Source organism: Paroedura picta, chromosome 5, assembly GCF_049243985.1.
Source record: "Paroedura picta isolate Pp20150507F chromosome 5, Ppicta_v3.0, whole genome shotgun sequence".
In the NCBI taxonomy this organism is placed as follows: Eukaryota; Metazoa; Chordata; class Lepidosauria; order Squamata; family Gekkonidae; genus Paroedura; species Paroedura picta.
In genome coordinates this window covers 44,104,369-44,117,381 of record NC_135373.1, presented here as the reverse complement: position 1 = coordinate 44,117,381, position 13,013 = coordinate 44,104,369, and the positions used below count along the sequence as shown (strand labels likewise).

General features: G+C 41.5%; 1 protein-coding gene across 3 annotated transcripts in view; it reads right to left on the bottom strand.

Moving 5' to 3' along the window:
- The window catches only part of KIAA0319L (KIAA0319 like), a 63,396-nt gene that overhangs the window by 48,775 nt on the left and 1,608 nt on the right, over positions 1 to 13,013 (bottom strand). Inside the window, exons 1-2 of one of the 3 annotated variants that reach the window (XM_077337574.1) lie at positions 7,734 to 8,105; positions 7,167 to 7,333 (exon numbers count right to left, since the gene is read on the bottom strand). The exons of 1 other annotated variant lie outside the window; for it this stretch is intronic. In XM_077337574.1, coding sequence (XP_077193689.1) covers positions 7,167 to 7,333; positions 7,734 to 7,783 — 217 coding nt within the window. In that variant the 5' untranslated portion in view covers positions 7,784 to 8,105. Of the gene's footprint in view, positions 1 to 7,166; positions 7,334 to 7,733; positions 8,106 to 13,013 lie in introns of those variants that run through there. One more of the 3 variants, XM_077337575.1, reaches the window with a different exon arrangement.

Below are 13,013 nucleotides of genomic sequence, written 5' to 3'. Positions count from 1 at the left end.
TTATCCAAATACACAGAAAACAATGGCTTCTAAATCCTTCATTTTGTGAGTACTGCAGTCACATGGCAGCTTGTAAATTGCTGAAACAACAACTGAGCAGGAAGCAAACTGTCTCTACCAAGATCCATATTACAGGACTCATGAACACCTTCTCCAGGGGTGGTGGGGAGCCAAGGTTATTTGCATCTTTCAGCTGGAGCAGCTTTAAGGAGAACGCCTTCAGTTTAGCAAGAGATCCTTGTGCAGTTAAACTTATGAGGTCATTTGGTTTTAAAGGATTCTTTAACTCAATGGAGTCAGAAAACATGGGTTTAAAAGGAGACACATTTTCAACTAAGGGAATGCATACCCATTAGAACAGTATGCGAAAAATGTGCATCAGGAATTGGGTTACTGGAAGGGAACAAAGGAAGAAAATTACGAAATCAGACTAGTCTGCTGTTGGACATTGATATATCTTGAGAGAGAGAGAAGGTCAGTCACACGTTTTGCAGGTGAGGTGGCTCAAGCAGACTCGCCTGAAACTCAACCCTTCAAAGATGGAGGTCTTGTGGTTGGGCAGGCAGGGATCAAGCGAGGAAGCACGCCTACCCAACCTGGACGGAGTGCAACTATCAGTGGCCCACTCTGCCAGGAACCTGGGTGTGATTCTCTGCCAGGCATTCGGTTGAGGTCGACCTGAATCAATCACTTCCCACTGGCCCCCAGAGCCTCCCTCCTATGGGAACTACTACCGATTCATCCAGTCCACAGGGCTGTCAGTATGTGATAGTTGATTTAATGTTCTACTGTTCTATTACACTATTGGTATCATTGTATTTTTATTGTTACAACTACTGAGTTACCTGTATTGTTCCCTGTTTTATGTAAACCACTCTGAGCCTTAGGGAAGGGCGGGATATAAATATAATAAACATAATAAACAAATATATATAGGGATAGGTAACACTTTGTAGACTTTTTAAAATTTAGATTTAAGTGCTATGGTGCACAAACATGAAAGATCTGGAAGCAAGAGAGGTTGCTGAAAAGATGCCCAGAGTCATTCTCCAACCCAAGTCCCACAATTCCAAACATATGTGTCAAAATCTTTCTGGAATGTGCCATGTTTTACTTATACTTGTGGGTAACAACTTCCAAGGAAAACAGAATCATCACACCTCATTAAAAACTTTGGGACCCTCCAAAGAAGTGCCAAGCCTCTGATTGGCTCTCACTGGGGGACATGTCCGCAATAGGGTGATGGCACTCCCCACTGAGAGTCAATCAGAGGCTCTTCCCCACTCCTACCCTTCATTTCTGTGCTACTTCCTGGAACTCGGTGTGAGGAGTAGGAACCCACAGGAGGTAAGCTGGGGAGTTGAGGATAGCCATCCAGGCATGCTTCACTATGCTGGGCTCCCCAACCCCTTCCTGGCCATAGGAGGGGCCATCCACACATTCTCCACCATGGCCTACTCTCCTTGCCCTCCCATTTGCAAGAAAGTCACTGTGCTGGTCCAGGTGGCCAGCCTAGCTGCCAGGCCCACCCTGGTCTGCAGGGGCTCTTCTGCCTTCCTGCGGCCTGTTTTTAAAACAAGCTTTACTGCTAGTTATAAAATAAAAAATTATGTTTGCAATGGTACACAGCACACAACAAGGGTGACCGTTCACCACACAGCGATTTAATCAAAGCTAATAAACACATCCGTGTACACTGAATGTGGATCTATGACAAGGTGCTCAACCAGCTCCACAAGCCTCTACCAACTTAGCAAATCTGTAATACTTGGATGGTAACGCTCGGTCTATTTTACAGGCTTATTTCCTGAATAACTAATATACAAAAAGTGCTTCAAGCCCTTAAATATTTATGTAGTACTTGCTTAAGAGTGTGGGCAAACATTTTCCTAACCTTCATTTTTCTGCCAAACAATTTCTTTTCTGAAGCTTTTGTGTTTCATAAAGTTCAGAACAATGAATGTGTATCACCGCTAACACAATTTTTAGGCAGGTTTGACAGTTTCAAACTCAGAATTAAGATAATAACCCAATTTTAAAAACCATCAAGTTCTGAATTCACCTTATTGGCTATGCAAGTCACATCAAAACCAAAGCTAAAATTCCTACGTATGTGTTTCTCCACACACTGGGGAAGTGATAATGAAATCACCAATCTGATGTGGAAACAACAGCTAAGACAAAGGGATACCAAGGAGAGCAGCAATGAAACAGAGGTGCTGCTTTCCTCCAAGGAACAGAGTTGCATTCTGATCAAGCATGAATGTACAGTGATATCCGAAGCATATCTTGCAGTTATTTGTGTTTGGCTAAGGCTCCAATTTAATCCAAGGCAGAGCTGTACCCTTCTAAAGCCATTTAAGACAATGGGCTAGGAAGGGTGTAACTGTTTAGAATGGGAATTTTAGTGTGTCTCAGTTTTCAGCGCCTTTGGTTTTTTCTTTAATTTATACTATTTAACGTGAGGCATTTGGAAATGGTTGTTTGTTAAATATAAATATGCTCTAATCGTCATCATGCTCTAAAGCAGGGGTAGTCAACCTGTGGTCCTCCAGATGTTCATGGACTACAATTCCCATGAGCCCCTGGCAGCAAACTCTGGCAGGGGCTCATGGGAATTGTAGTCCATGACCATCTGGAGGACCACAGGTTGACTACCCCTGCTCTAAAGATGGCACTGGAATATTTCTATTCTCCAGGAAAACCCACACTGCTCCAGCCCATCATGTTCTAGACAGAGCTGTGTGCACTCCATTAAATACAAGTAACTCCCAACATCGGCATCTGCTGTGGAACTCTGGTTTGAGATGCATTCCCAGAGCAATCCTGAGTGCTGAACCAGCTGTCCATCCCAGATTTCAATATTGCGTGATAGCCTTATGTGAACTCTAGTTCCCAATAAAAGCAGTTATGCGGAAAGGAAACCCAGCCAAATCAGTTTCATGAACCGCTTTCCCTACAACCAGCCACCACACAGCTGACTTTGCGAGAGGAACATAATGGGGAAAAATGCCTATTTAACAGAAACCATTTGCAACTGCATTATTGTTTCAAAACAATACAAGCTTTTAGGACTTCAGCACTGGAAGAGCTAGACAATATCTTCTTGTCCACACACCGGGCATGAACAGAAAGTTTCTCTGGGGAAGTAAGAATCTCTTCTACTTTGGACTGAATCTCTCAAACACAAAGCTGCTTTACAAGTTAAGAATAGCATCGCAATCATCCATCGAAGAAATCCTTGGGCTCCATGCATAAAACAAAACACGGCAATCTCAAATTTCTTGGGGAAAATATCTGCTTATAAAATAATTACATTCAAACAGAGTTGCACAGTGGTTACAGTACTGGACTAGGATCTAAGAGGCCCAGGTTTAAGTCCCGGTTCTATTATGCAGCTTGCTGGGGAACTGTGGGCCAGCAACTCTCCGTCTAAATCACCCCAAAGGGTTATTATTATCAGGATATAATGGAGGAGTCAGAACCCACATGCCGCTCTGACCCCCCTGGAAGAAGGCAAAAATAAAAATGCACTTAATAAAAAGAACTTAAGGGCATGACTCTGCTGACAATTTCCACAGCAGGGTCTGGAGGGGGATGGGCAGAAAGAATGTTTGCTTGCAAGCAAGCCATCTCCCCTTAAATACAAATGTAACCTACCGTATTTGCCAGCATATGGCCCATTATGCACGGCCGCCGAAAAGGCGATTTCGGGTCACATGGAAAACGCGGAGGGGGAAGATGCGAAGCACACCGGTTATGCACAGGACGGGATGCAACGGCGGCAAAACCCAGAGTAACCGATTATGCACGCGGCGATCCCGGTGCCGCTTTTGGTTGCGCCCCGGTCACCCGGAAGCTGCGTTTTCTTCCGCGTTTCGCTAACACGGCTTTTTCGGCGGCATGCACCGAAGCTGCGGCAGGTTGCAGCCGGCACCGTGCGTTATCGTGATTTTAGTCGCCGCCATTCCACCCGTGCATAATGGGTCTATAAGACGACCCCCCCAACATTTCCACTCAAAATATAGAGTTTGTTACATTACAATACAGTACTATGGGCCACTATGGGCAGCTATGTCTATCCCAACTGAAGTGCACCCAGTGTATAGGACAACCCCCCCCCCACTTGGAGGCATGTTTTTCAGGGGGGGAAAGTAGTCTTATACGCCAGCAAATACTGTATATTCCATCTAGGCTGGCCTGTCTTTAGAGCCCTCCCGAAATGCAGCTAAGGTTAAAGGGAACAATCCCCACCCCACCCAAAAAAGCTAGTGGTTTTTGAAACACAATTCTGGGAAGAACAAATCAGGAACCTAATCTCAGAAAAGCAAAACAAGCCAGCAGATAAGCAGTGATTTAACACATAATGATGACTGTGCTCTACAAACCAACCAACCGCACTTGCGGAAACATAAATCCAGGGTCTTAAATCAACTGTGTGTGTGTGAGTGTGTGTTTGTGTGCGTGCAAGCCAAGTTAGGGATTAATGACTCACTTACAGCACATCAGCTTAATCAAATTCCCCACTTGCCAACCCTCCAACTAATAGGATAATTATGGAAACTATACTAATAGCTGGGGTGGGAGAGGGGAAGGTTTCACTACCAGCTACCCCACTGATCTCCAAAGCAGCTGGCCCCGGCGGAAGTGATCAGGAAAATATCCCTTACAAAAAAGCTCATCTTAATAATTTGCCAAATGGAGGTTTGATTTTCCAAATTACATTTTGCAGTAGCAAGCAGAGGGAAGGAGTTGAGCTTTAACTGAGAAAACCTGTCTCTGAAATGACTTACTGCTGAATACTACCTCACTGCTTTTTTCAGGCTTCCAACCAAAGGGCCAGTATTCTTAATATGAATCAATTCATATATATGCCTGTTTCAAAAGTGAATTCCTCCTGACCCTTGGGGATGAAAAATCAGAGGCACGGGACAGAAATGTCAATTAACATTTCTGGTGCTTTATTTTTCTATGGAAGAATTTCTGTTTCAAAAGATTTATTGTTACATGAAATTAGTAACAATGAATGATTCTACAGCCAACACAGTATCAGGGAAGTTCAACAATTTAAAACTTGGAAATAATATTTTCCAAGTGATTATCCCTAGCAACTGTGAAATTGTACACAGCATGTTGCATTGGTTTTTAAAGGGAAAGAACAGAGCCCAAAAGATGTATAATAATTTCTAAAAGTTATATTATGAACTGAGCTGATTGATTTTTATTTGACCTAACATGTCAGCTATTTTCAATGCCTTCCATTTTTTTCCTTAAATGTATACAAGGTAAGGAAATATATACTGGGTGTCTTCATGTCATTTCTATAAAAACAATTTCCACATACACTTTTCTATTTGATTGATCGTAACATTTAAACCACACTTAACAATTTTTCCTAGCCATATGTTTCAGTTTAGGTATTTGTTCTATAAATCCAAGTAATTAATGAATCAATCAATCAATCCAGGTATTTGTTGCTACTGGGAGATAACAATTAACAGGGGTTACTTTTTAAATCCTGTTCACCAAACTCAGTAAATACAAATGCATATCTGACATTGTTTTGGCATCAGAAAATTTTCCAGTTCAATATTTCACTAAAAAGAACTGTCGAAAACTTGCAAACCAATGAAGAACTATTTGATGTAGAGTGATTTCTAATGCTAAGGCTGTGCATATATACCCAAAGTTCAAAAGGCACACAGACAACATTGAAGATGAACAGGACATGCATGTGAATTCACTACTGTTCCTTACTGATAAGGGTGAAATAATAATACAAATGTGTAGGATCCTTATATCGTTGTATTTGAAGATGTATACCTAAAAGTGCCATGAGAAACAGTAGGCTTTGCTTTTAAAAAACTTGAATGCTGCAGCCTGAAAGTTCGATGGCCAAAGTCTGATAAAAGCAGACACCTTCGTGCAGACAAAACCAGGCAAGATGGAATCCTTTACCCTTGATTAGTCAGCATTATTAGCATGGAAAATGTACACACATTCAAAAGTATATGAAAGTATACAAAAACTGACAGGAGTGATCCCCAAGTCAAAGCGTCACTTTCTGTTCAACATTTCAAAATAATCTCTTGTCTGAACATCAAAATGCAAATTACTGCAATGTCATTAAGATCTGGCATCAGACCGATAAAAATCATATTACAAATGCTACCAGATCTATAGTACAGCCAGCATTACTTATTTTATATGATACGTTTCCATACTATGAGTTGTGATATTTACAATTTATTTTTGTGTAGGGAACCCCTTTGTCACTGAATTTTTGCAGCATTAAAATTTATTCCAAGCTTTGTTCTCTCATCTTGATTTAATTATACCACACTTTCCTCCCCAGTGAGGACTCAAGCGGTTTACTACAACATTCTTCCCTTCTCCATTTTATCATCCTGCCTGGTAGATTAGGCTGAGAATTTGTGACTGGCCCAAGGTTACCTAGTATGCTTCTAAGACAAAACGGCCATTCAAACCTGGATCTCATAGGTCCTGTTTTGACACTCCAACTACTATACTGGGCTACTCTTCAATTGTAGATCCATTTATTTCTAATTTGGGGTCGCACATTAAAAAATTACAACACACGAGAATGAGAGCTGGGCAGAAATGTATTTTAAAGTGTGGGCTCCAGATCAGAATATTTTTTACATATTATGTAGATTAGTAGGAGCCTCACCATAAAGACTTTCTTAACCACCCAACAAACCCTATATTTTATTGTAATTGTGCATTTTAAAATAACTTGACCACTGAGGAAGATACTTGGGGTCAAAACACATTTGGTCTCATTTCCATGTGTTACTGAGTAATGTAATATACAGTATATTATTGTGATTTATTGAGGTTTTTAACTTTTAATATGTGAATTTTATTGTTGGAATAAATATTTGTACTTTAAATTTTCCTTCTAGCTCAACCTTTAAGTTCCTAACTAATCTTGATGGACCATCATTGACCTTTTTCGATAATTTTAGGGAGCAATCCTAAGCAGGTCTACCCCAAAATAAGTCCTGTTCAATTAAAAGGTGCTTACTCCCAGTAAAGTGTTGTTAAGATTGCAACCTTTGAATGGCTTACTGTTTGAAAACCTGAACTAAGTATTCAAACAGCATTACTAAAAATGGCTCAGAAAGACAATTGTGAACTGTCACCTGTGTAGGAACAGAAAGCGTTGAGGCAGGCACACATGTAGAGCAGGTGAAACTGGCCCAGCCACTTGGCTGCTTTTCCAAGGAAATCTCCCAAAATTTGCAGGGAGCTGATGCTGAAATTGTCTTCCAACCTCTTCTCCATGACCTTTGTGGGCAGACCCAGAGTTCTATAAATACAAGAAGACAGACAGTTCACCTTACAGAAAGCAGGAGCCCAAAGTGAACAAAAACCCAAGCAATTCAGTGACTTCTGGAAAAGAGTGCATTTTGGAAAATTTGTTTCAAAGGTCTTCAGGAGCAACCACAGCCTGCACTACCTGGGTATGCCAAACAAATTGCGTCCATTCCCCTAAACAGGTGGAACTTGCTTCTTTGCATGGCCTGGCACAGGCCAGAGAACAAAAGAGAAACAAGAGATCAACAGCCCAGATGAACTTAATTGTTTACCAGCTATTCTGCTATAAAAGTATCCCAAAATTATTAGGCAAGCTAAGAGCTTCTCGGTTCTGCCAGGAATAAGAAAACCACTGCTCAGAATGAAATTTCTGCAGCCCTGTGTAAACTTACCTCAGAGTAAGCCGTGCTGAACACAATGGCATTTCTTTCAGAGTGAACATGCATAGAATTGCCTAGCTAAAAATGCAATCCTGTAGTCTTGAAAGAACCACTGACATCTGAGCAGAACTGCCAAAAGTGCTTCTAAAATTCATCTCCAGTTTACAAAGGCTATTTTGTTTTGCCTTTTCTATTCTCTGCTTCAAAACACATGAATAGAACAAAGGCCATACAAGACTCATTATATTTTCACTTGCCAGAGATTTTCCTCTTTACTCCTTTGTCAACAGAGGGTCTGTGTAGGTAACAAATAAAAAGATCCATTATTTATTTTTAACGCACACCCCAGCTTGAATCCCACAGATTTCTATTGATGGAAGTTCTTCTGTCAACAAAAACACTTTGTGGGATCCAATCCCTTATGGCAGATTATCTTCTGATTATTTTTTAAAAATGCACATGCTCCCTTCTCCAGACCTGCTCAAAGCAGCTCAAAGTTTTAAAAAGTATAAACAATTTAGACCGACAATCATTAGGAACAAATTTTTAAAAACCCAATTAAATGACTACCTATAGAAAAAAAGTCAGAGTATTAACAAAACAACAACAACACTTAGAGCAGACTAAAATAATAAAGCAACCTGTGGGCTAGGATCAGACTCTAAGTTTTAAGTAAAACACACACAAACAAAGCAGTACAAGAAAAAGCAAGAGAACAGTCACCACCAAGACTCCACACAGGCTATGGAGACCAATTCATCAATACCACTAAGGTAGATCCATCCCCCCAATGGTTTTAGGTTGCTTCCCAGACAAAGGCTGAGAATCAACAAAGAGGTCAGGCCAGGTGTACCTACTACAGTCATATCTCCCTGGAAAATGATGACAGCCTCAGAGAAGTCTGGGCTCACTTGGCATTAGGGCTTTCAGGCTAGTCATCAAAAGAGTCTTATAATTAATCAAGGCTTCAGCACTCTTTTGCAAGCTTACCTTGGAGACTGCCAAACAATCCCCAGTTATTTCTGTTGCTATAATCCCCTCAAGCCAGGTGTAAAGTTTAAACCAGCATCTCCATTTTAAAACAGGAGGGAAGAGGCGATAGAAGGAGGAGTCTCTTCCTCAGGATTCCCAGAGTGGATTTGGATCAGTCTGTAAGGTGGCCTTATCACAGGGACATGTGTCTACTTGTCTTCCTGACTGAGTGAAAACAGGCCAGCAGCCTTAACTCAACCTCCATTTTAGCATTACAAACATATGCAGTTTAAAGCGTCATGTGAGATACTGTTTCTTGCATTGTTTCAAATTTGCATTTTTAGTCTTACTATATTGCTTATTAGATTAGATGTTCGTGCTATTACCCTGCGTTGTTTTACAGAGTGTAATGCGGCTTGAATCTCAGAAAAAACAGGCTATAAACAAAATGTACCTAATTGAGAATATAAAAACTCATCTGCAACTTCTACTCAGCAGCATTCCTGGAGAAAGCCCTGCTTCAACAAGGACTATCTGCAGGTGAGAACATGTCAGCCTTGCGGGAATTGTAGTCTGTGGACATCTGGAGGGCCGCAGTTTGACTACCATACTATCAACAGCATGACAGGAAGGGATTTCCTGAAGACCAGTTAGGGTCCTACAGTTTCATAAGGACTTTCCTGGGAATAGTTGCTACTGAACAAATTTTTGAGCAAACATGCATAGGATCAGGCTGCAAAGATTATAACCCAAAATTGTGATGTTCTATTGAAAATTATATAATGTTATAGATTGTTATAATGTTCCATGTAAATTTATGTAGTGTTCCATGTAAACCACCCAGAGCTGCAAAGAATAGGCGGTATAAAAATCCAAGTAAATAATTAAAAAAAAAATCTAAATGGCATCCAGGAACAAAAAGGCAAAGAACACTGACTGAACTATATAGGAGTAATACGCTTCCAGTGGCTTACAACCATGTATTTAGTCCCAAAGTGCTTTCTGCTGGTTTTTTTTTTTTACTCACTCTACAGCAACGTGAGTCTGGATGACAAAAAGATCTGTGTAATCAAGGCCATATCCCTCCTGCCTAGGTAGGAGTACAGTTAGGAAACCAACCAAAACTGGTTAAAGGCATATCTGGCCGAAATGGCTGCCTGGCCAACCCAGTGAATCCAGGAATGCTCCCAAGGTGTGAATCTGGGCTTCCAGGAAGAACAAAATCATGCTCAGCACCACTCACAGTTCAACCGTGTTTGCACTAGGTAGGGAGAACTCTGTCTTGTCTAAGTGGTCCCAGGACATAAGAGGAAGTCATTCTCTCCCCTCCCTTCCCCTGGTTCTGATACACTCCTCCTTCTCTGTGGTATAAGCCCAGGATTTCACAACGGTGCATAAAAATGCACAATGGACAAACTACAATGCAGCATGCAGTTCTAGGAGTGCAATTTCTGTTTGCACTGAGAGCTGCCTACGTTGGAAGCAACATGATGTCCTAGACTCTTGGGCTGCTTCCAACACAACAGCTCCCCACTGAACTGTGTCAGGCAACTGCCTTATCTGGCCATAGGTTGGGGTCAAGCTTGTTATCTTCCTACGTGTAGGATCTGTTTCCAAGTTTTTCTCTGAACACTTATGCTGGATGACGAATGCAAAGAGACTGTCACCACACTCAGCTTCTCCTAAATGTTTTCAAGCAATGGGAGCAGACCAAAGTTCAGCTATCAACGTGGAAGTCTGTTTTCAGAGAACCATGAATAGCTGTTTGATTAAGCACTTCTCAGTTGTGAAATAGGGTATTCAGCTGTGATAAGAGGCAGTAAGCAAACCCAGGTTGAGTTAAGTAGACAGCGTCAGATGTCAACTGAGAGCAAGTATTCAAAGGTCTCAGAGCACTTGGTGCAAGTCCGAATACCATCTGTGTCCTTCCCACTAAACCTGCATGACATGCAATTTGAATATTATTATTATTTCTATTTATATGCCGTTCTTCCCTGAAGGTTCAGGGCAGCTTATAGAGTTTGCAACATAGGATACATCATCATCATCATCATCATCATCATAATTAATAAAATTGTTAAAATACAATTAACATTTACATTACAGTTATTAAGATACATAACATTAGCCGCCTACTTCATTCCTGTTCCAGGGGCAGAGGAGGGGATGTGCGTGGGTTCTAATTAGTTGGGGAGGCCAGACTACCCTATTTAACAAAAAACTACAGAATCTTCCAGACAGAAACCTTTTCCAGATTTCAGCTGGAGCTGATTTTTGAGACATCTGCATGCCAGCCATGTACTCAAGCGTACTGTGCCCCCCCCCCCCGGCACTAGAAGGTGGCTTGGTGACTGACTACACGTACTACTCAAGCTGTGTCCCAAGTGCTACTTTTTTTTTTAAATCCCTGCTGGCCTTGCTCCCTACTCTGCAGTTATCAGCTTCCTTGAGAATTCTATTTCAACATGCATTCTGAAATAGTGCAAGTAAATTGTGAAGAGGTAGGGGAAATTGACCTGTCATCACACAGTGAAGAAGATGTGATGCAGCCTGTGCCAAAGGACCAGCAAACCAGGGAGAACACTATTTTAAAACCTACGCACTGAACCGTAGTGTTCCATTACACTTTTTAGAATAAAACTGTACAAGGTTCCTAACCTGGAATCTACCTGGCAGTGCAAACGAAGTAGATGAAAATGTTACAGTGTGCTCCCAATATTGTCCCTGGCAATCAACATAGTACATGCTTCAAAATCAGATGGGCTGTTCAATGAATCCAATAAAGATCATTTCAGACCGTTTACTGATAAGATCTTAATTTTTTCGAGTTAGCTTTTAGACTGTATTCATACAATATTTGCCACTCATTCACTGTATAAGAAACATTAAAATATTAACAAGTCATCGTCATCAACACGGTACTTGAAGTCTAACTAATTTAATGCACAGGGATTTTAAAAGACACCTGAGATGCATGTTTTTAAGAACTTGTACTCAATGTCTAAAGAGACTGAATTCATAGAAAATGAACCCAACATTATCCACTTTGCTCAAATGCATTCGGTTGATCATTATTGCTATACATTTACATATTATTAGCTACCTGTAGATCCTGCCTGCAAATAGCTAAATCCACAGATCAGGGCGGCACTGAGGTTAAAGTGATTTTTTTGCAGACCTGAAGGACTTCCCATGTTTGCCGGTAAAAATAATTAAAAAAAAACAAACACCATAGGGGGTTTTAAATTTCCCCCAAAGTAGGTTCCTTGGTGCTTGTGCAAAGAATGCCAAATTTTCAGCATTTCCTGCAGTCCTTGAGCTGTGCTGGGCCAGGTGGTGGCAGCCACACAGCCTGGGAACCAGGCACTTAATGCTGCTCGCATTGGCACAGCCTGGAAGCCCCACTGGGTCCAGCACTGGTGGTACAGCCTGGAAGCCACATGGAGCATGGGCACTGGCAGCAGTACAATCTGGGAGCCATAATGGGCCTGCTGCCAGCAGTGGGGCAGCCCCTGATTCACACTGGGCCCAATGCAGCAGCTTTACAGCCTGGGAGCCACCCAGAAGCACACTTGGGAGTCAGGCTGGGCACGTTGCCAGCAATGAAGCAGTTACCAAGTCTGGGCAGCCCCTTGGCCTGGCAAGAAAGGGGTGACCCCCCCCCATGAGTATTGCAGGTCCACACTAGTAATTATCCTATTTTGCATCTGGTGAGCTCTTGTTCAAACATATAATTAACTTCAATACCACTGTTACAGCTGCAGATGGATAACACACCAAAATCTTTAAGCAAAGGACTTCATGGCATTAGACATGAGTTCTAATTTCACTTGAGGCATTGAGACAAAAATCAGAAGTTGGATTTCTGTGACTAGCAAGATGTCCACAGCAAAGCCCCTCCAAGCCTTCCTAAAGAATTGAATATCTGTTTCTCGGGCTTCTTTATTTTATTTATGCAAATATTTCTTATATTTGCAGCTCAGGGCAGTTTACACGGAACATGGAAAACCATAGGCATAAGTACAATATAATTCAATAATAACATCAAATAAAAATAGTAAAAGTGGTATGAACAACAGTCTAAAAACTAATGGTAACCAAATTAACATGTTAATTGTGATCCCATAGCTTGATCAGTTCAGGATTCCCCTACGATGTGCGTGATGGGCATGTTTAACTGGGAGGAGGGGTTCTGAGGGCCCAGTAAATGTTATGGAATCAGCTGACCTCAACCAAATGCCTGGCAGAAGAGCTCCATTTTGCAAGCCCCCTGGAACTGTGTTAGCTCAGGCAGGGCCCTGATCTCTTCTGATAGTTGGT